This window comes from Symphodus melops (genome assembly GCF_947650265.1).
Source record: "Symphodus melops genome assembly, chromosome: 10".
NCBI lineage: Eukaryota > Metazoa > Chordata > Actinopteri > Labriformes > Labridae > Symphodus > Symphodus melops.
This window is the reverse complement of record NC_136700.1, coordinates 21,196,145-21,221,246: the sequence shown is the minus strand read 5'-3', so window position 1 is coordinate 21,221,246 and position 25,102 is coordinate 21,196,145. Positions and strand designations below refer to the sequence as shown.

General features: G+C 39.5%; 3 protein-coding genes across 3 annotated transcripts in view; all 3 read right to left on the bottom strand.

The window, feature by feature from the left end:
* Positions 1 to 1,317: 1,317 nt before the first annotated feature.
* LOC306830019 (alpha-2-macroglobulin-like) lies at positions 1,318 to 4,698 on the bottom strand (the record flags this gene model as incomplete). Its single annotated transcript, XM_079353236.1, has 7 exons — positions 4,076 to 4,698; positions 3,790 to 3,970; positions 3,060 to 3,213; positions 2,757 to 2,809; positions 2,401 to 2,421; positions 1,933 to 2,098; positions 1,318 to 1,325 (listed from the first exon to the last, which is right to left on the bottom strand). The coding sequence occupies exons 1-7, from the start codon at positions 4,159 to 4,161 to the stop codon at positions 1,318 to 1,320; spliced, it is 669 nt and encodes a 222-aa protein (XP_079209362.1). The 5' UTR covers positions 4,162 to 4,698.
* Positions 4,699 to 19,030: 14,332 nt separating this feature from the next.
* LOC306829912 (alpha-2-macroglobulin-like protein 1) overlaps positions 19,031 to 25,102 on the bottom strand; it is a gene marked incomplete at its 5' end in the record, with an annotated part of 43,315 nt that continues 37,243 nt past the window's right edge. Inside the window, one exon of the mRNA XM_079353130.1 lies at positions 19,031 to 19,105. The remainder of the gene's footprint in view (positions 19,106 to 25,102) is intronic.
* The window catches only part of LOC306831085 (alpha-2-macroglobulin-like protein 1), a 43,935-nt gene continuing 38,024 nt past the window's right edge, over positions 19,192 to 25,102 (bottom strand). The window contains exons 18-29 of the mRNA XM_079354974.1: positions 24,323 to 24,499; positions 23,845 to 23,920; positions 23,296 to 23,452; positions 22,965 to 23,039; positions 21,977 to 22,139; positions 21,708 to 21,895; positions 21,184 to 21,396; positions 20,555 to 20,679; positions 19,976 to 20,066; positions 19,829 to 19,897; positions 19,643 to 19,748; positions 19,192 to 19,277 (exon numbers count right to left, since the gene is read on the bottom strand). Of these exons, the coding sequence (XP_079211100.1) occupies positions 19,222 to 19,277; positions 19,643 to 19,748; positions 19,829 to 19,897; positions 19,976 to 20,066; positions 20,555 to 20,679; positions 21,184 to 21,396; positions 21,708 to 21,895; positions 21,977 to 22,139; positions 22,965 to 23,039; positions 23,296 to 23,452; positions 23,845 to 23,920; positions 24,323 to 24,499 (1,496 nt within the window). The 3' untranslated portion in view covers positions 19,192 to 19,221. The remainder of the gene's footprint in view (positions 19,278 to 19,642; positions 19,749 to 19,828; positions 19,898 to 19,975; positions 20,067 to 20,554; positions 20,680 to 21,183; positions 21,397 to 21,707; positions 21,896 to 21,976; positions 22,140 to 22,964; positions 23,040 to 23,295; positions 23,453 to 23,844; positions 23,921 to 24,322; positions 24,500 to 25,102) is intronic.

Genomic DNA, 25,102 nt, shown 5'->3' with positions numbered 1-25,102 from the left:
GAAGATTTCTGCTTCTGTATCACAGGCAAGTGGTCGATAGTTTCTCTTCACCTCCAGGGAGCTGATTGTTTTAGTTTGTGGAGCAAAAGCTTTGACCGAGGTCAGTGTGTGTTCTCCGATTTCGTAGTACGGAGATTGATGCTCATCGTATCTCACTGAGGGTTTGCTGCTTACCTAGATCGTGGGGTGAAGTTGAGAAATGAACCTATGAGTGTTGAGCTTCAACCAAGTTCATCAAAGAATAACTTCAGTTTGAGTTCCCACCCTCTCCTCTGAAATAATACTCACTTCACATCATTTTGGGTTTATAATGTAAACCTGTTCATTTAAAGTAACAACATCGTTTTCAGGTTCATGAAAACTATGATGAAATAATATGCTGCAGAGTCTAAAACAACTCAGTATACAGCTTCACAACCCTCTGTGTAACTTACTATGACAACATGGGAGTATGTGTGTAGTGATGTCAGATTGATGTCTTGTTTGCGTCTATATGAACATACAGATCCCTAAAAGGTGTAACAGATGTACATCACATATTCTGTTCTCGACTTTTTCCCTGCAAAGAAACCAAATCCCAACCAACACGATCGATCAACTCGACAAAACAGAAAGCTGTACATTCCTGTTCATAAGACGCCAAAATCCAGTCTGAAGCAGATATTTGTGCATAGAGAGGATCAGTAGCAGCGTATTGATCATTTAGGTCTAAACCTTTGTGTGTTTTGATGTTGTCTTAGTTTCTAGTGCAGTTTCACATCGTACTTACAAGAAGCTGGATGTCGTGTTTAAACTCAGCTGTGCTGATCGTGAAAGCTGCGACACCTTCACTGTCAGTTATGAGATTCTGCAGCAGACGTGACGACCACCCCTCTTCCTCAAACAAGTGCACCTTCATGCCAGGGATGGGTGTGTTGTCGTAAGTCACAGCTTTGACCTGTTAAAAGCACAAAGTTGCATGACTAAACGAAAAGCTGAGACTGTGCTCAGGATCTGATGCACGAGTGAGCGTGAACTTACTTTTCCCTCCACATCTGATCCTTTGTTGTAAATCACGGGTGTGTTAATGAAGAAAACCTTTCCGATGACGTAGGATATATCAAGTCTCTTCTGATTATGGTGTGCAATACCTGTACAAGAAGCCTCAGTGTTAAAGCTCATAAAGATATAAACAATGAATAGACTTCAAAACAAGATTGACACTTGCCTGTTCCCTCCTCCTCCACGCTGGCCTTGAGTTGCAGTGAATCTCGAAGCACTTTTTGGTCAAGTTTTGTGAAAGTTGACATCTTGATAAGAAAAGTTGCACAGCCAGTCTTATCCGCCTAAAAAGTTTAATTTAACAGACTAATTAAAATCAAAATAAGGACATTGAGGTTCAGTCTCCAGTTTTGTTGAAGCTTGGTTCAAGCTGGAAAACAATCTTCTGTTCTTTGTGTTGGAATGATAAGACAGGAGCCTTTATATACTTTCTTCTTTATTTAGAAGTATGTTGAATGTCAAGTAATGCATGTAAGGTTCCAGCAGACTCTACCTGTTTTATCTCCATGTGAGATGGGGGTGTTATCTCAGGGACACGAGCTGGATTATCAGGGGTGACGTCAAAGGTCCTTGTATAATAGTGACCGAGAGGTCGGTGCATCTCAATTGTAACATTTCCTGGAACAGGCTGCCCGTATGTATATCTACATAGACAAATTAAACATGGTGTTTGAATAGAGACATTTTCTGTTAGTTTGTTTAAGAGTGAATGAATGAAAGAAGCTTGACTTACTTTGCACAAACTACAACTTTAATGTCTTCTTGTCCGATTCTAACTTCACCAGCTGCATCTATTTTGACTTCAAATCTCGGCAAAACTGCAGACAAAAACATTTTATTATTGCTTCAATACAAACGTATTGAAATAGAAGGCATGGAGAAATAACTCACCGTATTTCTCCACCTTAAAGGTGTGAACAATTTTCTTAACCCCAATCGACACAATGACACTGTAGGTTCCTTCACGAGCCTCAGAGTTTAAGGAGTAAAACAGCTGCAATATTTTCCCATTGGATTGTTTTTGTAACCACTGTCCAATCCTGTTGTTGGCTGAATCCTGTATATGACGAAGGTGCAAAATTAAAATACAGGAGAAACATGTATTCAAAACAGAATAAAGCCTGGACCAAACTGCCAACTTCTCTCCCAAATGACAGCATGAAGTTCATTTCATTCAAAAAAAGAATAACTTATTGAGATTCATTTTCGCTCTGCAGCGCAGTTAGGGGTGCAAGGGAACACTTTGAAAGATTTGTAAATCATACATCTTTTTTGACATGTTTGCACAAGTTAGTGTGCGTCATATTTTTGTGAAACAGGTCCTGATACATCGAAAAAGGTGAGTAGATGTTTTCTTACCTTAATTTCAATGACAGTGTACTGTGAAAAAAGAAAGCTGTATTAGAGGACATTTTGACTCTGTCATTGTTGCCAGTGTCTTGGTTACATTTCATTTTCCATAGAAAAATCATTGTGTTTCATCATTTCCAGTTTTAACTGGCAATTAAACACTGCATTTATTTTACTCTTTGAGGCTTCCATCATAAACCTAGTTTGGCTTTCTAGCGAGTTTCAAGACCAAACTGCTAAACATTACATTAGAGCAATACATGACGTTTAAGTGTTTCAGTAAATCTATTATAAAATCAGCCCAAGTACCAATCTTTAGATTAATAAAATCTAATAATCCAGGAAAAGGCCGTTTACACTCTTACCAAGCGATTGACAGGTCTCAACTTGCTGTCCAGAGAGACGACTCTGAAATTCACTGAGAAATGTGCAAAGAGATATGAAGTTAAAAAACCTCATCTTCTGAGTATTACTTTCAATCCACCTAAACCTTGCACAAAAAGGACATTTGTCTCTAGTATATCATTTCTTTGTTGTGGTACCATTTAAAGGGGAACACAAATGTCCTTACATTGTTTAATCATCAAGCAATAAGTCAACCACTCAATAAATTATAAACACCTATTTTATGTAATAAGAAATTGAAAGCCAGACAACTATCTAACAACCTGTTTGTCCTGGGAGGTAGATCGGTTTATCCGTTTGGATGAATGTGCTGGGCTGGTAGGCTTTGATCAGAACTTTTCGGACTTCTTTTGAGTTAAACGTTGCCCCGCGGACCTGCACCTCCAACATCCGGACTTCCTCTTGAACTGAAGGAGCCTGTGAAAGAAGGGTACTTTTTTTAGTGTCTTCTCGTTGCGAATGAAAACAGGGAACTGGACCCAATTGTAGTGTAGAACCAATAAACTGCTTAGATTATAGTAGTCCCCAGTGTTGTCTTTACTCCTGCCTGTTTTACCTTCCTGTTGATTGTCCTCACCTGTGTCTGTGTTTGATTACCCCGGTCTATTTAATCAGTGTTCCTTGCCTTGTATAAGATTTCTCATGTTAGTGTTTCCCATTGATGGAAATTAAAATCTAATCTTTTAAATTAAGCTCCAGTGGGTAAAGTGATGTGACATTTTCCAGATAATATATTAAACGTGTAACCGCTTGATGAGGGCAGGGAATAGGCACAGAAGCAGAGGTTCCACTTTGTCTACAGGGGACGCCAAAATAAACAACACAAACCGAATATTGCGCACAGGGTTTCAATAGTTGTGAAAGCTGATCATTTCCTTGGCACCCTGCGTTATGATTCTCCATTTTCAGTGTCCGTATTAAGCCATTATATGACAGTTTTTAAAAGTTACAACAACATTTCCACAGAGGATTTAAGCAAAACAAAAAGCTGACCGTAAACTTAATGCAGGTATGAAACTCCTGACTGGATGTTTCCTCCATGAGAATCATATTCTGCTGCAGGGACCTCAGAGAGACAGTCATCACCAGGGTCTCATTGGGCTTCAAGAGGCTCGCACAGAACGGCGTTTCAGCTCCAGCCTCGATGACTGCAGGAATGGTGACCATGAACTGCCTGCACACAACAAATTGAGCATCAAAGTATTAAACTTAAATTAAACTTACAATCAAACAAAAGTGTGAATTTTATCAAATTTATCAACAATAAAAGGGAACTTACGGCCCTGCCACTGCTTGATCCACACACATCAAACTCAGGTAGACAAACAGTGTCCATGTCAACGTCTGAACCCCAGGACGACCCATGGCTGACTGTGATAAACTCCAAAGACCACCTGTGTTAAATAGCTGCCAAAAATCGACGCACCTTCCCGGAAAATAACACAGCCCACTTATTTATTCTGGGCGGCTTGTTATTCAATCATTACTCATGAATGAAGCCAGTTCAACAAGTCCTGTTTGTTTGTTGTTGGGTTTTTTAAGTCGGAAGGCCTGCATTTAAGCAACAATTTTTACTATATGTCATATTAACGATCTGAGAGCACAAAAAGTATACATTTCAAGTATACTTTCTCTCCTCTCGCCTCACACACGTTGTGAAAGGTATGCCGTAGGGGCGCAGTTATCTCACGATAAGTCCGCAAGCGGGTGTAAAATGGGCCCAGAGCATCTGTGTACCCCACTTGAGAAAGGTTCAAAGCTTGTAAAGCCAATTCTAATGGTTTACAAATCTGTGTGCATGGAGTCATAAACCGTTTGTACAGTTTTGGAAACATACAGTAACAACCAAATCCAAGAAGAAGACAGAGAGGACACAGTGTGTTAATAAAAAGGAAAAAAATATGTTATTATTGGTACAGCTTAAAATGTCTGTTTGTAAAAACAGCTGAAACAATTAAAATAATATAGCTGTAAGCTGTGATATTATTTAAAGATATTTAACAGGTAAGAAGTGATGTCATACTGTAAATAAGGGTGGATCTACTGTATCTCTTTATTTTTAGAGAGACACATATATACACACATGTAATTATTATTATACTTATTATTGTTATTATTAGACGGTGTGTTGATTTAAAATTTTAAAAACAGATGAACAGATAATTTTGGTTATTGTGGTTGATCTGAGACATAGCCACTCAACTCAAATTAGGGTCTTAACCAACCACTAGGTGGCACCATTACGCCGAGTGATGGAGAGGTCACTGAGAGTGGCTCAACTTTGTTTTTGAGGACATTTTTAAAGTCGCTCTTTAGACCTACTAAACTAGTTTGTGTCTTCTTTCTTTGTTCTTCTATATTTAGACAGACATTTAAAAAATATATCATTCATTTCTTCTTTCCTTGGTTCACTGTTCATCAAGATTGATTTTGTCCAGGGGTTATTTTGTTTGTAATCACTCTCTTTATTTAGACGCAACATAATTTCACTGTTAACATGGATTAATACATTGGATGTTGTGCTTTATTTTTGTTGATTTATGTTGAGTCCAACATTTTATTTCATGGTGTTTTTTTTATTTACTTTTTTTTAATCTGGCATTTTTTACTACACACATAGCTTTGAATAGACAGGTCAAGGAAGATGGTCAAGTACAGATCGTATTTGTGGTGGCTCTTTTTTGTACTGTGTGTGCAGGGTAAGCTTTGTACCCTAAAAAAAAAACTAAACAAGCCAGACTCTGTTTAAAAATGTGTCAATCATTTCTTATGTTTTCCTCATCAGGCTATTTTTATCTTAACAACATCAATGTCAGACCTTATTTGTATTTTCCAATACTACATGAGTAGTTCGGTGTCAATTCCCGAAAATAATTTTAATTAATGGCAATGAAATATCAACTTTTACAATCTGTTTGCCTGTTGTTGGATCTTCCAGTTTCCTTCATTATGACGTGAATTTATGGGAGCTTTTGATAGGAATTAATATAGAAAAGTCGTAGTTCTGTTTTATTAACTATTGATTTTTGTAAAAGGAATCTGCCGTATTAATAATATCGTCTTGCTGTATCGCAGAACATCACGTTTTTTTCTCTTCTAGATGTGTACATGTGCTTATAAGTGCTTACATCTAAAACGTCTTTATTTTCAAGGGCGATTGGCAACACAAGGAGAAGCAACATTTCTTTTAACAACCTATCACTTTAGAGGTGACTGCGATGTATGGACATGGTATGGACCCATGCAGGAAGTGACAACAGACGTGATCTCAGATATTATTCTGTCAAACTGTCACAAGCGTCGTGTTTTGTTTAGCACTATTGACAGGATTCTTAATGCCCCACAGACTGTTGGCATGGAAGCCTCTCCTGCTGTCTGTGAAAACTTTCTTCACTTTTTTATTGATAAAGTCGCTTGTGCTAGGGCTCAAATCTCAGTCCCTGCTTATGACCCTTCAATCTCCGTCCCTTGCTCTGCTGTCTTTGACCAGTTTGAGCCTGTGACTTTGACTTCCTTACAGGAAATTGTTGGTCAGTTGAAACCCTCAGGTTCCCCAAATGATCCTCTTCCTCCTCGGCTACTTAAAGAAGTTTTCCCCACTGTAGGACCATCTGTTACTGCAGTCATTAATAGCAGTCTGTCCTCAGGTGTTGTCCCTGAACTGTTTAAACATGCAGTAGTACAACCTCTGATTAAAAAACCTGGTCTGGATCCTGCAGTTCTTGTTAACTTTAGGCCGATCTCCAAACTGCCTTTTCTTTCTAAAACCCTAGAAAAGGTAGTTCACGTTCAATTGATGGCATTTCTGGAGGAGCAGAATAATATTTTAGAGGTTTTCCAATCCGGTTTTAAACCCCTGCACAGCACTGAATCAGCTCTTATCAGAGTTTTTAATGATTGTAGCTGGCGCTACAGAGTTGTGAATGGGTTGCCATGACGACAAGTGCGAGATTTCTTTCCGTTTTATTTTATCTTTTTGATAAGTGCACAGTTGTCTGGGTAAATAGCGTGGCATCATAGTTTATGTTTAGTTTGTTTTATATGTTTAGTAGTTTTTGCAAGAAAATACCTTGAGCGGATATGACGAGAAGCGGAAATGTGTAAAGGACAGCGGGAGAAGACGAGAGAAACTAAAGGAACGGAGTCAGAAAAAAGGGTAATAAGGTCGTAAAAAACAGTGAAATAAGACAACAACGATTCCTACGCTACTGCTGGTCATACAGGCGCACACGGTAAAGTTTTATTTTGTAGTGCTTTGTTTAACTGAATTTGTAATTTATGTAAATAATGACATGAAGAGTTTAAAACGGTATTTGTCTTTTTTATTTTAGTTTTCACGGTGTTCCTTGACTTCAAAGATATAAAGAAGATAAATAAACGTCTGTGGACATCAGTCGAAACGTGAAGTCCTTTTTTGAGCTGGCCAGAGTAGCTACAATGATGTCTTTTTAGCTACAGACTCCGGTGACTGTGTTATCCTTGTTCTTTTAGACTTGACTGCTGCTTTTGACACTGTGGATCATGAGATCCTGATCTCTCGTTTGGAGAATTGGGTGGGCATCAGGGGCACAGCACTGGATTGGTTCAGGTCATACCTGTCTGATCGAACCTTCTGTGTTAGCCTTGGTGACTCTTCTTCCTCCTCTGCTCCTCTCACATGTGGAGTCCCACAGGGCTCAGTTCTTGGCCCCCTCCTTTTCTCTCTCTATCTGCTCCCACTCGGTTCTATACTCAGGAAACATGGCATTTCTTTCCATTGTTACGCAGATGACAGTCAGATTTATGTTCCACTTAAAAAGAACAGTGAATACTCTCTTCGAGTATTATTCGAGTGTCTTGAGGACATAAAAGCCTGGATGGCTCTTAATTTTTTAAATTTTAATGACAATAAAACCGAAGTGATGGTTTTTGGTGGTACCTCTGGGGCCCCTCATGTGGATCTGGGTTCCTTGGCCCAGTATTCCAAGCAGTCCATCACAAACCTAGGGGTTAAAATGGACCCTGAGCTAAAGCTTGACAATCAGATCAAGGCTGTTGTCAAGTCAAGCTTCTTTCACTTAAGGCAGCTGGCCAAAATAAAGCCCATTCTTCCGAGGCAGCACTTCGAGACAGTAATCCACGCCTTTGTGACCACTCGGCTGGATTACTGTAATGCTTTGTATGTGGGGGTTAGTGGGTCCTCCATCGCCCCGTCTCCAGATGGTACAAAATGCGGCTGCACGTCTTTTAACTGGCACTCGTAAATATGACCACATTACCCCCATTTTAGCCTCCCTCCACTGGTTGCCTGTGCATTTTAGGATCCATTTTAAAATTCTTTTATTTGCTTTTAAATCCCTAAATGGTCTTGCCCCACCCTACCTCTCTGAGCTTCTACACTCTTACACACCGACCCGCACCCTCAGGTCAGCTGATCAGCTGCTCCTGAGGGTGCCCAAAACTAAACGGAAGCTCAGAGGGGACCGTGCGTTTTCTGTTGCGGCTCCTAAACTTTGGAACGACCTACCTCAGCCCCTTAAACAGTCCTCTTCTCTGTCTGTTTTTAAATCGTGTCTTAAAACCCATCTCTTCTCCCTGGCCTTTGACACAGAGTAAGATGATTTTATTTATTTTATGTATTTTACTTATTTTATAGCATTTTTATATCTTTTAAATTATTCTGTATTGTGTATTATGCCTTTTTTAAACTTTTGTTTTATTGTCCAGCACTTTGGTCAGCTGTGGTTGTTTTAAAGTGCTTAATTGAATAAAGTTGGATTGGATTGGATTGGACAACATAATTTAAGGTATTTTAAGAGTCACTTAGAGTTATGTATCAGTTCGCCGTGAATTTAATACTGATAAACAACTGTGTTGAGGAGTCAACTTTTATTAAATGAGTTGGTCTGTTACAAGGTGCACTTTCCCCAAATGTACTTTTCTTACTCTACCAAGTAAACCACATATGAAGCTTAGCGAAAGTTCAGTAAGGAAGACTTTAAGTGATCCACAATCAGGTTTCTCAGTCACTCTTTTCACGCTGTCATTTTCGAGCTGTCAGTTTGGGCCGTCCGTGGGTTCATCAGCTGTTCTGTCACCGGACCTCATCTAACCAATGGCGCAGCGTTCCTCCTTCGTTTTCGGCCTATCATCGTTCAGCTCTCCTTTTAAATATGATCCTTTTTCTTCCCTAGTTCTTTCAAGCTGGCTTCGTGCGCCCCTCCACCTCCCCATCACCGCCATCTTCAGAAGCAGAGTCAACTCCCATCAATTCTTCTCCAACTCGGTCTCATCAAATCATCAGTCCTCCACCACCAGGGTCTGGACTCCATGGGGGGATCTATCCTAATGACGAGCAGGACTTCATCACTAAATCGCATCTTCCACCCCATAGAGTCCAAGCGCCAAAACATTCTGTCAAATCTCGTTCTGTCAATCACTTTTTCACTGTAATAAATTCATTCTTAATATCACTTGTCTCTCCTGATTGAAATACATTTAGTTTCTTTTAAAATATTACGAATTAAAAAAAAAAAAGGCTCATGCTTATTATAAAGAACAATACGATGTCCAAACTTTAAAGGGGTATTTCTTTACACAGGGGGTTACTTAAGAGAACAAGCCAGAGTCTATTCAAAATTCTGTCACTTTAGTGATGTCACTGCTTTACCAGCTTAAAACACTTTGTGTCAACATCAAAAAAGATTTATTTTTGACAGACAAAGAATTGCAACAGGCCGGCTATACCTTTTAACACAACACATCAAATATTGTGGTTGAAAAATAAATTTTAGATTGGGTTTGTTTACAGATGTGTCGATCATTTTTATCCAACAGACTTTCCTCTCAGACTACACTCGTCGTTTATTGTCATTTTGTCATTGTCAATAATGTCAAATTTGAAAACTACTCTGATTTGATAGATTGCCATCAAAAACACTACATGATAAGATGTTAAATTATATGAAAAGCAAAGATGTATTAATAGTCAGAATTCTCTCAGAAATTTGGCTCAACTGACTCACTTTTTGCCTTGTGTGGAAAAGTGCTAGGTGATATAAATAGTGAGTTCTTACTACTTTTAAAGTTTTTTTGCTGAACAATGTTTTATTCCTAAGTTTAAGTGATGCATATCGAGATCTGTGTTTTATTCTGTGACCGTTCAGAGGTAGCACCTCTCTAAAAATCTGAATGTGATTCCATGTTGTTCTAATTTTATTGACAGTGGTAAATAAATAACAAGGCAAGCAGTGATCTTTGACCTTGTTTGCACTTACGTGTCATGTGGTGACAGCCCCCCAAGTCCCCCCTTTCTCTGGCCTGTCCAGATCACATGCCGACGTCTGATCAAAGAGGGGCCAGCATTTCTTCTGCAGACATCTGTCAGCCTGAGCAGCCACTCTGGAGTAAGACACCACTGACGATGCAAAAGGCCTTGACTTTTATCTTTATTATAGACAGATTTATTTTTTCTATAAAAATGACATTTTCTTTTGGCTGCACACAAAATGAATGCATATGTACATTGGTGAGTGGATGTAACATTAATCAAACTGCTTCTGATTGCTCTGACAGGCCAACAGTCCTAACAGAGTCAAAGACAGTGAGCTGTGAGAGTAGTCGGATCGAGGGAGGCGTCTCTTCAGGTGAGAAGCTTTCCGCCATTTGTTTTCGTTTATTTGTCTTTGTTCCACTCGTGGAAATGTTCACAGTTTATCATAAAAGAAAACTTATCACAATGTTTTCATACCCCATGCTTTGGAAGGAACCATAGTGTAAATATTGAGGAAGGAAGGAGCTGGGGGGAGAAAAATCTTATTTTGCCTGCCCCTTACTGAAACACAAGTGAATAGAAAAGCAGGGCTGTCGATAGTGTCAAATCAAATGTCTTGCCATGTCCCTTTCCCCGCTAAAAATGACAACCTTTTTTGCTAATACTGCGTTTTGCCCTCTAACTGTAAGTTACATCTAATTTCAGTATTCATGCCTAAATAAATAGTCTGTTGTTGTTCTCTCTGTAATCCACTTATTAAATCATTCTTTCAGTTTTTTTCTGTAATCTACAGTAAATATTTGTTTCTAATTTGGAGATTAGAGAATCATTTTTTTAAAAACACTAAAATACGTGTTGCTTTGGTTCTGTGTGTAAAAATATAAGAGGCCTCACAACAAATAATTATCTATTCTATTTCCTAGTATTATTTCATGCTGTTAGATTTTTTTCTCCCTTTAATTGATTAAAACTTGCTCAAAGCTTTTTAAACTTTTTTGCTATCGATGCTGTTTATATTCCCTGTTTTCCTTTCTTTTTGGAGCTGCTGTAACCAAATTTCCCTCATTGGGGATCAATAAAGTTTATCCTTATCCTTCTGCATCAGTGAAGAGTAACACATTGCTCTTGATACATTAACATACTGCAGCCCTGTCTCACAAAAGAAGACGTTGTAACTGGATCTTTTTTTTTTTTTTTTTCATTTAAAAAAAAAATCCCTCCATAACTAATGCTTTTTCTGCCGCAGATTCGACAGCGGCTCTGCCCACAGGGCATTTTAAAAAGCACACGAATGCTTTGACACGTTGATTCAGCCTCAACCACTCGTTGCTATATAGAAACAGCCAAGAGCATAAGACCTTCGAAATCCCCTTCATCCACATTAGTTTGAAGTTTAAACCTGCTGTCTGCCACTCTCAGTTCTTCTCAGTGTTCTCAACAGAGCCTGTTAGCATAGCTTCAGATGTTGCTTTTAGATGACATCCCGCCCACTGATCTATGATAGGTCTATAGCTGCAGTGGGTTGAAAACATGAGGAAGTAGCAATTTAGTTACACTCCCTCTAACCAAAGAAGCCTCCGATGACACAAAATGACGATTTTTTTTCATCATCAGAGGCTCCTTTTCAAAAAAGAAAAATGAAGCTTTCCCGTCTCAGTGAAAAATGAGGGCCGGATGCAAGACCATTCAAAAACAGTGCCAGGTTTCCAATGATACAAAGCTTAACTTAAATGGGTGAAGTATCCATTTAAGAACTGATCTAAGTTGACTATAAGAAGAAAAATCACATAGAAGGTAAAAAGTTCTGAGTAAAATGATTTTAATGTCATTGCAGTAAGCTGTACTGTAATAATTCTTAATGACATTTAACAGGTAATAAGGGTGATGTTTATATAAATACTGTAAATAAGGGTGGATATATCTGTCCACTTTTTGCAAAGACCTGAGTGCATCAACATTTTTAATAAATTATCTTAACATTTTAAACCAATTTTGTCTTTGCGTAAAACAAACCAAGCTTATTTGTAAAATATGTTTTTTTTTGTGGACATATTTAAATTCTCTGACTTACTAACCTCATCTCTTCTCCACTTCCTTCTTCTTTATTTAGACAGATCGTTAAAAAAAAATCCCTCATGGATTTCATGTAATATCTTCTCTTCTCTTCACTAATTTCCCCATTTTTTAAATCAGGGTGGGTTATTTGTGAATGTGTAATGCATCCGACAACATTCAAATCTACCATCAATCTGTTTGTGTGTGGAAGATGAAAAGGATTGCAGCAATAGCGCTTTTCTGCATAGGAACCAGAAGAACTTGGGTTATCCATTTCTCAAGACGTCACAACAGATGTGGAAGCAAAATTCATGCAAGTTTAAAAATAATGGACTCGGACACCTGTTCATTATTTTGTACATCTTCAATACCCAACAAAAACTACACAGCGCAAATACCCTAGATCCTTGAAGCCCCAACCTACAAAGCCCACCCTAATGCTCCGAAAGGCCAAAAACAGGGCAAATTCAAGGCAGAATTTAACCCAGAAGCAGCTTAGACAAGATTTTTTGGTCTCTTAGGCTTCCTGACATGCTCGCAAAAACTGGTGTGATGGTCAAATACATCAATAAACACAGGGCATTTTTTGCATTTTTCGTTCTGAGGCCAACTTTGACAGATTCTAATGCAGAGACAATCTGACAGAACAACTTCTTTTTTGGCCCAGCTAATCTAAAGTAGTACACCATTCCAGGAAAAAAAATCTAGTTTATACAACCACCACGTTCAGGAGATACAGGTTTATGAGTGTGACACAAGTGTCATTTTTTTCTCCATTTAAAATCTCAGTTTATGCAAAAACTAAACCATCCAGGCATTTTCAGCACTACAAAGCACATAGCCAGTGTGTAAAGGCCTCCTAAAAATGCCTTGGTTTAAAGGCCATTCCGCAGATAGTATGGTATTTTATCAGATATTTGGCCAATCTGGGAATAAATTCCTTACCAATAGATTTCTTCACAAACGTGTTCATAAAGGTGTCTTATAACACATTAAAAAACATTTTAATCCAACTCCCATAGGAAAATCTGTGAGAGCGGCTCAAAGTCGGGGTACCTGGAATAGTACTTTATTGGTACTATATACTTATTGGTGAAAATTTGAAAATGTTAACCTTTGCTTTTGGTAGCTTGTGAGGGGTTAAACTAGGGGTTCTTTAGGATTCTGAATCCATTGCAAACATTTGTTTTCAAAAAAGTCCATTCCTTGGTGGAGAAATGGCCACGCCCACTACATGTAAATTTACGACAGCTCTATATGTTGATTTTAATATGTCGAATACTAGTTAAAAAATATACTGCACCACATTGCTAAATGTATTTGGGGTCCAGGTCTGAGCTTTCTTCACACTCTACTGTTCTTAAAGTGGGGACTGGGACCCCCTGGGGTTCATGAGACACTGAGAGGGGGGTCGCGAGATGCTTTCCATCACCAAATACAAAAGTTGAATGATCTAAAATTTCATATCTTACCCATTTTGGTGGAAAAAAACCCATTCAAATATTAGTTGAATTTTAACTAATGGTTCAAAAATGGTTAGCAGTGGCAAAGTAATTTATGCTTCCCAAAAGTGAAACAATGCAGGTGTCTGCTGCTCCCTATGAATGACATTTGACACCTACATAAACTGAGTGTCTTTTAAGGAAATTGTGGACGTCCACACAGTCCTACTGTTTATACATTATATTATTATACAGCATTTCTTACATTACTCTGTTGAAATAGAGACAGTGGGGTTCCCCAGTCTTTAGCACAGTTATTGTGGCGGTCCAAAGCTGAAATGTATGGTAACCTCTGCTCTATATCATCATTGATACAGGTCTTGCACGCTGTACCTTTACCATTTCTGCATGCCAAGGTACATTCAACACCTTTCTCCATACAATTAAAGCTCCTCAGGAGCCATTGGGTCCTGTGTTTGAACCAGCTTATAACCATAAACTCCTCCCACCCATCAATAGTCACTGAGGTCCAAAAGACTCTGCTAAACCTTCCAGTCCCAGGTTTTGATATAGGCCTGGAGACTTTGCTTTGCAGCTTCACCCTCTATCTGTTGGAGTTACAGTTTCGAGTGAGATTAACTCAGCCACCGCCTTCCATAAGAACCTGTATCAAACAAGACACACTGACACCAGGTATAGAGTAACAGATGGTACATGATATGTGTACTGGAAAATGTGGATACCAGTTCTTTAATGGCTATAGTAACTTGCAAAAAGATCACTGTTAAAACCAAGAACTCCTGTTTTGATCAACAGATTTCAGCAGATATGGTACGTTTATCACCAAGTGCAAAGCACCTGGTGCATTTATGCAACAACCTCTAATGTTGAAAAATTAAGCCGATGTGAAAGTGTCAAATCTTGCAGTATGTCGAGTGTCCACTAGAGGCTGGCTGCAGCAGCACAGGAAGTCACATACACACCCATTCAAAAAGCCTGTTTTTACATCAGACTTGATGTATGTTTACAGCCTGCTTCAAAAACCAAATAGGTGTGATTAACTCATGCCTCCATCCACACACACACATGTACGGGGGGGTGAATGTTTTGATGACTCATCAGTTTTGATTGGATGAAGGATCAGAGTTATTCACAATAAGGTGTGTAGCTGACCTGATTGATAGGCAGGCGTGGTGTAGCTGGTGTCAAAATGCTCAAAACCTGCTTCAACTCCAGCTCTTAGCCTGTTGTTAGGTTGACTAAAAGTTAGGTTGAGACAGGATTTCGAGCATAGAAACGATCGGCTTCCAAAGCCCCCTGCAGTAACAGATAGGTGATGTGACGTCACTCAGGCTTCTGCCATTCAAATTTACAGCCTATAGTAACAACACAAGCAGAGACACAGGACCACGGTGATCCAGAGCTAAATGTGCAGGTACACTCACACTATTAGATTACTGCTTAGAAACTCGGAGACGAGCAGACAGTTTGTAAAAAATAGTATGTTGTTGTGTTTTGATACGTGTTTCTAAGGGAACCTTATAAATATGCTGTTTTCTATATAATAGATGCTTCTTTGTTGTGTTTATTAAGATCTTGTCTAAAAAGATATCTGATTCGTAAAGTGCAAACTCAAATTATAAAAGTCACCTTGTATGGTTTTGGTCAGGCTCAGCCCATAAACAAAGTTAAAAGGACAGGCTGGGCTCAGAGAGAACCTGCATTGGCTCAGGTCAGTGGGGCATAGTGTAAGCTAAATGACAAAGGTATGACTTGGAAGAACTGTATCGATGATGATATAGAGCAGAGGTTACCATACATTTCAGCTTTGGACCCCCACAATAACTGTGCTAAAGACTGGGGAACCCCACTGTCTCTATTTCAACAGAGTAATGCAAGAAATGCTGTATAATAATATAATGTATAAACAGTAGGACTGTGTGGACATTCACAATTTCCTTAAAAGACACTCAAGTTTATGTAGGTGTCAAATGTCATTCATAGGGAGCAGCAGACTCCCTGCATTGTTTCACTTTTGGGAAGCATAAATTGAACCATTAGTTAAAATTCTACTAATAATTCAATGGGGTTTTTTTCCACCAAAATGGGTAAGATATGAAATTTTAGATCATTCAACTTTTGTATTTGGTGATGGAAAGCATCTCGCAACCCCCCTCTCAGTGTCTCATGAGCCCCCAGGGGGTCCCAGTCCCCACTTTAAGAACAGTAGAGTGTGAAGAAAGCTCAGACCTGGACCCCTAATACATTTAGCAATGTGGTGCAGTATATTTTTTAACTAGTATTCAAGATATTAAAATCAACATATACAGTGCCTTGCGAAAGTATTCGGCCCCCTTGAATTTTTCAAACATTTCAGGCTTCAAACATAAAGATTTAAAACTGTAATTTTTTGTGAAGAATCAACAACAAGTGGGACACAATCATGAAGAAAAACGAAATTTATTGGATATTTCAAACATTTTTAACAAATAAAGAACTGAAAAATTGGGCGTGCAAAATTATTCAGCCCCCTTAAGTTAATACTTTGTAGCGCCACCTTTTGCTGCGATTACTGCTGTAAGTCGCTTGGGGTATGTCTCTATCAGTTTTGCACATTGAGAGACTGGAATATTTGCCCATTCCTCCTTACAAAACAGCTCGAGCTCAGTGACGTTGGATGGACAGCGTTTGTGAACAGCAGTTTTCAGTTGTTTCCACTCCATTGTAGATTTTGCTTTATGTTTTGGATCATTGTCTTGTTGGAAGACAAATCTCCATCCCAGTCTCAGGTCTTTTGCAGACTCCATCAGGTTTTCTTCCAGAATGGTCCTGTATTTGGCTCCATCCATCTTCCCATCAATTTTAACCAGCTTCCCTGACCCTGCTGAAGAAAAGCAAGCCCAAACCATGATGCTGCCACCGCCATGTTTGACAGTGGGGATGGTGTGTTCATGGTGATGAGCTGTGTTGCGTTTACGCCAAACATAACGTTTTGCATTGTTGCCAAAAAGTTCAATTTTGGTTTCATCTGACCAGAGCACCTTCTTCCACATGTTTGGTGTGTGTCCTAGGTGGCTTGTGGCAAACTTTAAACAACACTTTTTATGGATATCTTTAAGAAATGGCTTTCTTCTTGCCACTCTTCCATAAAGGCCAGAGTTGTGCAGTATACAACTGATTGTTGTCCTGTGGACAGAGTCTCCCACCGCAGCTGTACATTTCTGCAGTTCATCCAGAGTGATCATGGGCCTCTTGGCAGCATCTCTGATCAGTTTTCTCCTTGTATGAGCTGAAAGTTTAGAGGGACGGCCGGGTCTTTGTAGATTTGCAGTGGTGTGATACTCCTTCCATTTCAATATTATCGCTTGAACAGTGCTCCTTGGGATGTTTAAAGCTTACGAAATGTTTTTGTATCCAAATCCGGCTTTAAACTTCTCCACAACAGTATCTCGGACCTGCCTGGTGTGTTCCTTGTTCTTCATGATGCTCTCTGCGCTTGAAAGAAAGAAAGAAAGAAAGAAAGATAGAAAGATAGAAAGATAGAAAGATAGATAGATAGATAGATAGATAGATAGATAGATAGATAGATAGATAGATAGATAGATAGATAGATAGATAGATAGATAGATAGATAGATAGATAGATAGATAGATAGACTGTGTGTTGATCTACCGTCCTCCTGGCCCTGCCGCTGTCTTCTTAAAGGATTTTAGTGACTTCTTGTCCTCAATTATAAAGCTGGACTCTGTTTTAATCCTTGGGGATTTTAACCTTCATGTTGATGACAGCTCGTCTTCCCCTGCAATGGAACTTCTAACATTGACTGAAACTTTTAATTTTGAGCAGCATGTTTCTGAGCCCACTCACCAAAAAGGCCATATTTTAGACTTAGTTTTTACACTTGGCCTAGACATTTTAAACCTGTCTGTAAATGATGTTCATTTGAGTGATCATAGTCTTGTTCTGTTTGATCTGCACTTTTGTCCTGAGCCCAAGCCTTCAACAGTCAGGTCTCAGAGGCGTGTTATCACTGCTAATACTGCAGATAGTTTCTCTCATTTATTTGATCCTGTCTTGGTCATGAACTGTCTCGATGTGGATGATCTCACTCACTGTTTTAACAATCACTGTGTAGAAATCCTGAACCAGGTGGCTCCTGTTAAAACAAACTCCTCTACCAGGGAAAAAGCTCGCCCGTGGACTAATGAAGACATCCTAAATCTAAAGAGACTATGTCGAAAGACTGAACGCCTGTGGAAATCCACTAACCTTGAGGTGCACAGGCTCTACCTCAGGGACCTTGTGTCCTCATACAATGTGATGGTCGAAAATGCCAGATCTGAGTATATCCATCAACTGGATGGATGGATGGATGGATGGATACTTTATTGATCCCGAGGGAAATTCAGGGCATCCAGTAGCAGTATACAGACAGGCAGGACACAAGACATTGGTTACAATACACACCCGCTGTCCCCCCTCCCCTCTCTATACAATAATCCCCAAACAAGATTTAGCAGCCCCTATGTGACTAAGAGTAAAGGTTAAACCTGTGCAGTTGGCCTTAGCATTAGACTTAAAACTTATATAGCATAATGTACCTAACCTGTGAGAAGAGAGAAACATGTGTGCTGGTTAAAAGAGACCTGTAGACAGTTAAAGAGCCTTGGAAACAAGGGCTGACCTTCTAGAAACTAGTTACATGTGTATGTACAGACAGAGGGTGATTATAAAAATAGTCAAGCCCTGGACAAAAAATAAAAATATATTTTTTTGACTGTCTAAATAGAGTAGGAATGACTGTAAGTAACTTTAAACATGTGCACAAAAACAAGGTTCAGCCAGAACTCTATCACTCTGTAATGATGCCCCCGGGTGCTTGGTTGAGACTCTAAAGTTAATTAAGCATTTATACGCATCTCCAAATAAAACATTTTTGCTGCGACAACAAAATGGATCACACTTCTGTGAAAACTGTTTATTTACCATTCATTAAGTTTAATTTAGGCAATTTATAAAAGAGAGCTCAATATGTGTAAGATCAACCACCATAACCATAAAGCAGATGATATCCAAGGTCAGTAAGAATGAAGAGGTCACAGGTTAATAACCCTTAAACAATATTTCTGCTTACAGCTATATTATTCCAAATCATTTTACTAAATATAACCCTGCACCAGTCTCATTACACGTTTCTCCTAGTAATCCGCTTAGATGAGTTGAAGAATTTTTCATTTTATTTGGGACAACGGCATATTGTGCTGCCATCAAGTGGTCAAAAAAGAAATACATTTATAACAAAATAAATACACTCAAGCAGATGTGACTTGGAATAAAACTGAGGTTTATTTTAGACTCTTACTGGAAGCATCAAGACAACATCAGTGTTAAGGCTGCAAATGAAAAGACAGCAGGACAATCAAAAAGCTGACGGCTGTTTACATTACATCTTGCCTCCTTAGACCAGTGGGGTCAACGGAGGATGTATCAGACAGGGATAGCCTCACACGCAGGTGCATGTGTGAACAACCAACTCTGGAAGATTTGGGGTTCAACCTGCCTTTAAAAAAAGTAAACTGAATAATTTCCTTTTTTAAGAGTGCATGTGTGAAAACTAAAAATTAAGATCCCTGGAATAAATATCTGATGACTTAATGTTTGGAAAGCAAGCCGCTCTCACACTTTGTTTCCTGTAACACAGGGGTAGATGTACTGAGTCTCAGCCTGGTCACCTGAAAGGAAAAAAGAAGAAAACGATCAAAAACAAATTACTGAGCCAATTAAATAAAATGATAGCTTTCTTGTTGCATTTAGAGATCATTGAGGGAAGGCTGTTCCAATCTTGGCTCATCTCTTAAAAGACCCCATTTATCCCTCAGGCCTAAACAACTCTGCTTCACAGTCAAATAAAAGTAGGCTTCTAGCATGCAGACAGCTGTGCTAGAGACTCTGGCTACCTCTGGCTTTGAGCTCCCCAATCCAACCTGGAACAGCAGTGACTTTTTAGATTTACATATAAAAGGTACTTTAAAGACAAAGGCTGTGGTGTTTAGCAGACAGTCAGCCTTTGTCTTTAAAGAATGTAATTTTAGCTCACTTGGCTGGTAGTAGTCGTAGATCTTGACGACAGCTGGCTTCAAGTTCTGAACCGAGAGCTTCTGTATGAGCTCTAACTCATGATTGATGGGGGTGTCTTTCAGCAACTATTAGGAAAGAAAACAGACAATATTGTTAGAAACTAATGTGCAGAGCATTACTTATTTCTCACTTTGACTCCTCTCACCTCCGTAAAATAAACTATAACATGATCTTTCTTTTCTTCCACACGATCCACCAGCAGGGCGCGTTTGAGCTGTGAGGAGACAGCAAATCATCATCACCATCATGATGACATCATTATCTCTCAAGTTAACAATGAGGTATAACTGACCTTCTTCAAAGACTCTGGGTCTGGGATAAATCCAGAGAGCATTTTGATATCCAGGATCACCATGTTTGTATTGCTCTCCGCTCCGCTGTATCTGTACACAGCAGTAAATTAGTTACTTAATACATCACTCACAGGGATTTATCCTGTACTCAGTGCACCGTTACTATAAGCTCCTTCATACAACAGTTATTGGCCTGACAAAGACATGATTAGACTGATGTTTGGAAGTCAAAATCAGTCATTGACCATAAGATGCGTCCTTTCATTTGTTCTCAACATTACAGGTTATACATGTACAGAGTATATGTATACATTTAATTTAGGAAAAAGGGGAAGTTTGGGTGCTGCTGCAAATATCAGGTGCCTTTTACTACAGCAGTCAGTAAGGCATTTTACTATGATACACAAATCAGGATTGTACAGCTTTTGAGCCCGCTTCATAAAAAGGCAAAAAAGTCAAAAAGACAACATCTGATTCAAACAAACACTTAAAGTTTGTGTGTGGTTTGTAGGTACGCGAGTGATCCATTATGAAGTTATTTGGAATTTGGCTCCAGTTTGTGTAGAAATTTAACTTACAAGCTCTTGAATTTCAGGGAAAGCCTGCGTCTGTTAGAGGCGCTGCCACAGTCAGCTTCTGGTTCGACATTCACCATCAATGTGCGGACAGCAGTTGGAGTTGGGATGTTGTAATGAAGAGAAATCTGGAACACAAGTTAAAATGATCTTCAACTCTTCTCACCTGATTTTGAAGCTGTATATTTTTTTCTTTGCAGCATGTAAAGGCCAAACATGTACTGACAGAAAATAACTCAAAGAAATTTGACAGATTCATTTAAACAGTAAAGCCTCATTGAGATTAAGAAGGTCTTTCCTGAAAGTGTCCTGATGTAAGACAGGCAGAAACACATTCAACATCTCAGTCACAGAGCAGAAAAGTATTATTAATATCTGTAACCTGATGCATCTTCAGTCTACTTTTTAACACATTTAAGAGACCCGCTCCCCCAGACACAAATCCTCCTGCAGCAGAGTCCAAGCTGCAGGAGCAGTGAACCTAAAACTTGTTTTCTCCTTTTACAAGACAGATAGTGTTTTGTGAATGGGTCACAGTGGAGACAGTAATAAAACATACCACATGTTCACCTGGACCCTCAAGAGGATTCTATTAGTGTTATCAGCAACAATTTGTTTACACGTTTACTGACCTGCGCTGAAGCACACGCCGTTCCCTTCACCTGCAGGCTGTACTTTTCGGCCCCGCCCTGCAGCACCTGCTCCTGGTAGAGCAGCTTGTTTTCTTGGTTCACGTCGAAGAACAGCTGCATGCTGGGAGACTGGATCGTCACCGTGCTGGAACCTTTTGGACTGAACACCAGGGTGGAGTAGAGAGCCAAAGCCTGGAGAGCCACCACTGTGTCCTATGACAAACACGAGATCAGTAGTATTTGTTATGAAGGCTTTATTTACAGGAGGAAATGATGGCTGACAAAAGCAATGCCAGAAACAACTAAAACTATAGAAAATACATTTAAAGAAAACAAAAGACTTTAGATGTTTTGTAACTGTGCTTTCCTTCTTCCCTTCCTGATGCATTTGTGTACAATCAAATTTGTTGGCTAACTTGGTTTATAAAAAGAGTTTCTAGTTGAGTCACAGGCTTGTCTGAGAACATTTTTTGTAGTGTATTTCTCTTCTAAAAAAGTCCACTTTGACTCTATTTCAGGGATACCTGTGTGGAGGAGAAGCCTCCAAAATAGTTCTGCTGAGTGGTCAGCCATCTGACGATGCGTGTGGAGTATCCCAGGTCTTCAGCAGTGGGAGAAGAGATGCTGAGTTTGGCCAGCAGCACATAAGAGCTGATCTCCACAGACAGAGAGGAGGTGTCTGTTGCGCTCTGAGACCAGTGGAGGTAACCTCCTGAAACACAAACACACTCATGGTGAGCTATACTGTCAGAGCTTCGATACCAGAGGGGGTTCCTTGAGGGGGAAGACTCACCTTTGTGTATTGCAACTGTGTCAAGGTGTCTCAGAAGGTGAGCACGGGTCTCCATGTCACCTGCCAGGGTGAAGACGTACGCCAGCAGAGCGGTGGCGTAGGTGTTGCTGAGGTCATCGATTGACTCCCTGAGGCAGGACAGGCTGCTTTTCACCACAGGATCCTGCAACACGTTTAAGAAGCAACATGATCTGATAAGGAAGTAATAATCGTAATAAATAAATTAAAATGTGACGTCAAAACTCTGACATTTAAAATAATCTTGTTTTAATAAAGAGTCATCTGTGCGTCACTGAAATGGTACCAATGAGCACTGCTCATTTCTGCCCCCGTCTATAGACATGCTAATATCTGCACGTCTGACTGTCCTCCTGCACATCGACTGCAGTGAGCATGCATTAATGCTTTAATTGGGTAGAACAGCAGAAAAATACGACATGCTGGCCAGTGAAGGACTGATCATCTTGGATTTGGGTAAATGCTTGGATAAAGAAAACCTAGAAGACGTGTCCAGACTTATCCATCTCTTATTTAAAATTGCCACCATAATTTTCATGGTTAAGTGAAGAAAACAATTAAAGTTTGCGAGATACAAATCACATCAGCCTCCAGAGATTAATGGCACAAAAGGTAAACAGTCAGCAGAATCAGTTAAAGTCATTTCACTGACTGACTTTCACTTTGGCTGTCCAGAGCTTCTTTTTGCGTTTTGGATGGAACCGTTTGTCCTGACAGAAAGCTCAAACCTCTGTTTGTTCTGAATGTGTCTCTTTAGTGAAGCACATGCTGCAGCTCCTGGTGCTCTACTGCTCTCTGATTGGTTAAATCATTGACAGCACACATCAGCTGTAGTCACCTACACTTTCTTTAAGATTTTAATTTGGGCATTCTCAACGCCCCTCGACTCCTCTTTTTAATTCAGTGTGACGTTGTTTTACCTCTATAATATAACACACACAACAAAGCTGTTGAACAAGTCTGTACTTACATTAACAGACGAGTTCATCTCCAAGAAGGCAGCAGTGATGTACGCACTGAGAGTCACTTCATCAGAGACGCCGCCCTGAAGAGAGAAAGCAAACGGTAACAGGGATGTCCAACGATACAATAACACTGAAGTTTAATCAAAATTACAATTCTGCACACAGTTTTCTCTAAGCTGATAAGATATGAAACAAATCAGCTCTTCCGTCTCTATTTACAGAATCATTTTCACCTTGGAAATGTAAATATGTGCCAATAAAGCCATTTTTTTTTTTTTTAATTTGACCCACAGAGCTGACTGGTTTGTCTTTTCTACACAGACAGTTTGCATTTACCTTCATTCTGTTGTTGAAGAGTTTCCCCAACTGTTGGAAACATCCATGTTCCTGCTGTTTGCTCACCAGCCAAGACTTTGACTCTGAAATCTTTTCTGGGTCGATGAAGACGAACAACTGTGCTTTGGCGAAGGATCTCAGCACGAAAGCCGTCAGCCTGAGAACATGAAACAAAGTTACACCAACATCTAAGTGAAGACTTGATTCTGATTGGCTGCAGGGTGTTCTGGATAATGAACCTCTTTACTCCCAATCCTGCCTTTGTTTGGTGCACAACATCCCCTTACATTTCCTGTCTCTCTAGAGAAGTAACAACAACAAGGGGCTTAAACATTTATTTCCATGTCTCTGAGTAGTATCAAAAGATCGATAATGCAGCTAAAGAAATTTAAAGACTGAAAGAGTGTTTGTCCTGCACTACATCCAACCATACAAGGATCTTAACCTTACTTAGATTAGACATTCACAACAACAACCTGAATGCATAATGGAGAAATAGAAACATTTGTCTACACAGAACATGTGGATAGGATTCAGTAATGTTCTCACCAAGTGTTCCCTGATCCTCTTCCAAATGTGCTGTAAGCTCCTCCATGATGCTTGTAGTTCAGCTGTCTCTGGTAGCCTGTTAAACAATCACAGATGAAAACAGATTGACTGTACTGAACACTTTCAACAGGTGAGCTGATGTGAGAACACGGCGGGAAATATTCAGGAAGATTCACAGAGAGGAAGTTCAAGGCGATGCTGACGTTTCGTTATGTCCCTCAGTATGTGAGTTCTTGAATTCAAGATTTTTTTTGATTAGGTTTGTTTCTTTATTGGTTGTAAATGTGATGTTACTATGACAACCATTTGGAGACTAAGCTTCTATTGCATCTGTGTAACTATCCTAACTGCAGGAATCTTTTGTTTTTAACACATCATGCAACATTTATTCTAAGTAAGTAAAAACGATGAGGTTAGTTGAAAGATGGAAGAGACTGAATATTTTATTTTTTGCATCCCTAAGAAAACAGATACACACCACTGGTCAGGAAGTTGCCAGCCTTCTCCATGATGGCCGGGGTCAGCTGCTGTGTGTTCTTCAGGTATTGGAGGATGTAGATGTTCGGGGCCAGAAGAGCCATGTTCTGCTCGCCACATCCATATGGCATCCGCAGCAGCCCGTCCAGGTTCTTCAGAGCTCGGCCCAGGATGTCACCTGAACAAAAACACAGACTTCATTAATTGCTGCAATTGTGGACACTTTCAATTTGACTGTAAATGGTTAAAAGTTTAGCAGATCGGCAACACTGGGTCTCATGAAAAAAAAAACCCACCTACACAGTTTTCACATTCACCAAAGGTTTCTTATCTGGGATTTTTCCTCAGCTAAAAAGAAAATCTCCAAACAGTCGGAAGGACTTGTAAGGAAGATAGTGTCATCATTTGTTTTGGGGGTCTCTCCGAGTGGCAGACTGTGGCTTATATAGCACAGAGATTTATATTCTGGATGTTTGGGTATTTGATTAGATAAGGACGTTTCAGCACTTAGATGTGTGCAAGTAAACTTCTGAGTCTTGACTGATTTTGTCTTTACCTACAGCAACAAATCCCAGAAAAGAAAATGCTGGGGAATGCCAGAATTATCTAAAAAAAAAAAAAAAAACTGGTCAATGAGTTGAGAAGAAATGTCTTCTAAGAAAGATTGGTGACTGAGGTTCATTGATCTTTCCGCCACCTTTATTACTTAGCTCTTATTAAACACCATGAATACTAAGGTCCATAAATCCTTTCAGGACAAAGCCACACATTAAAGTCTGTT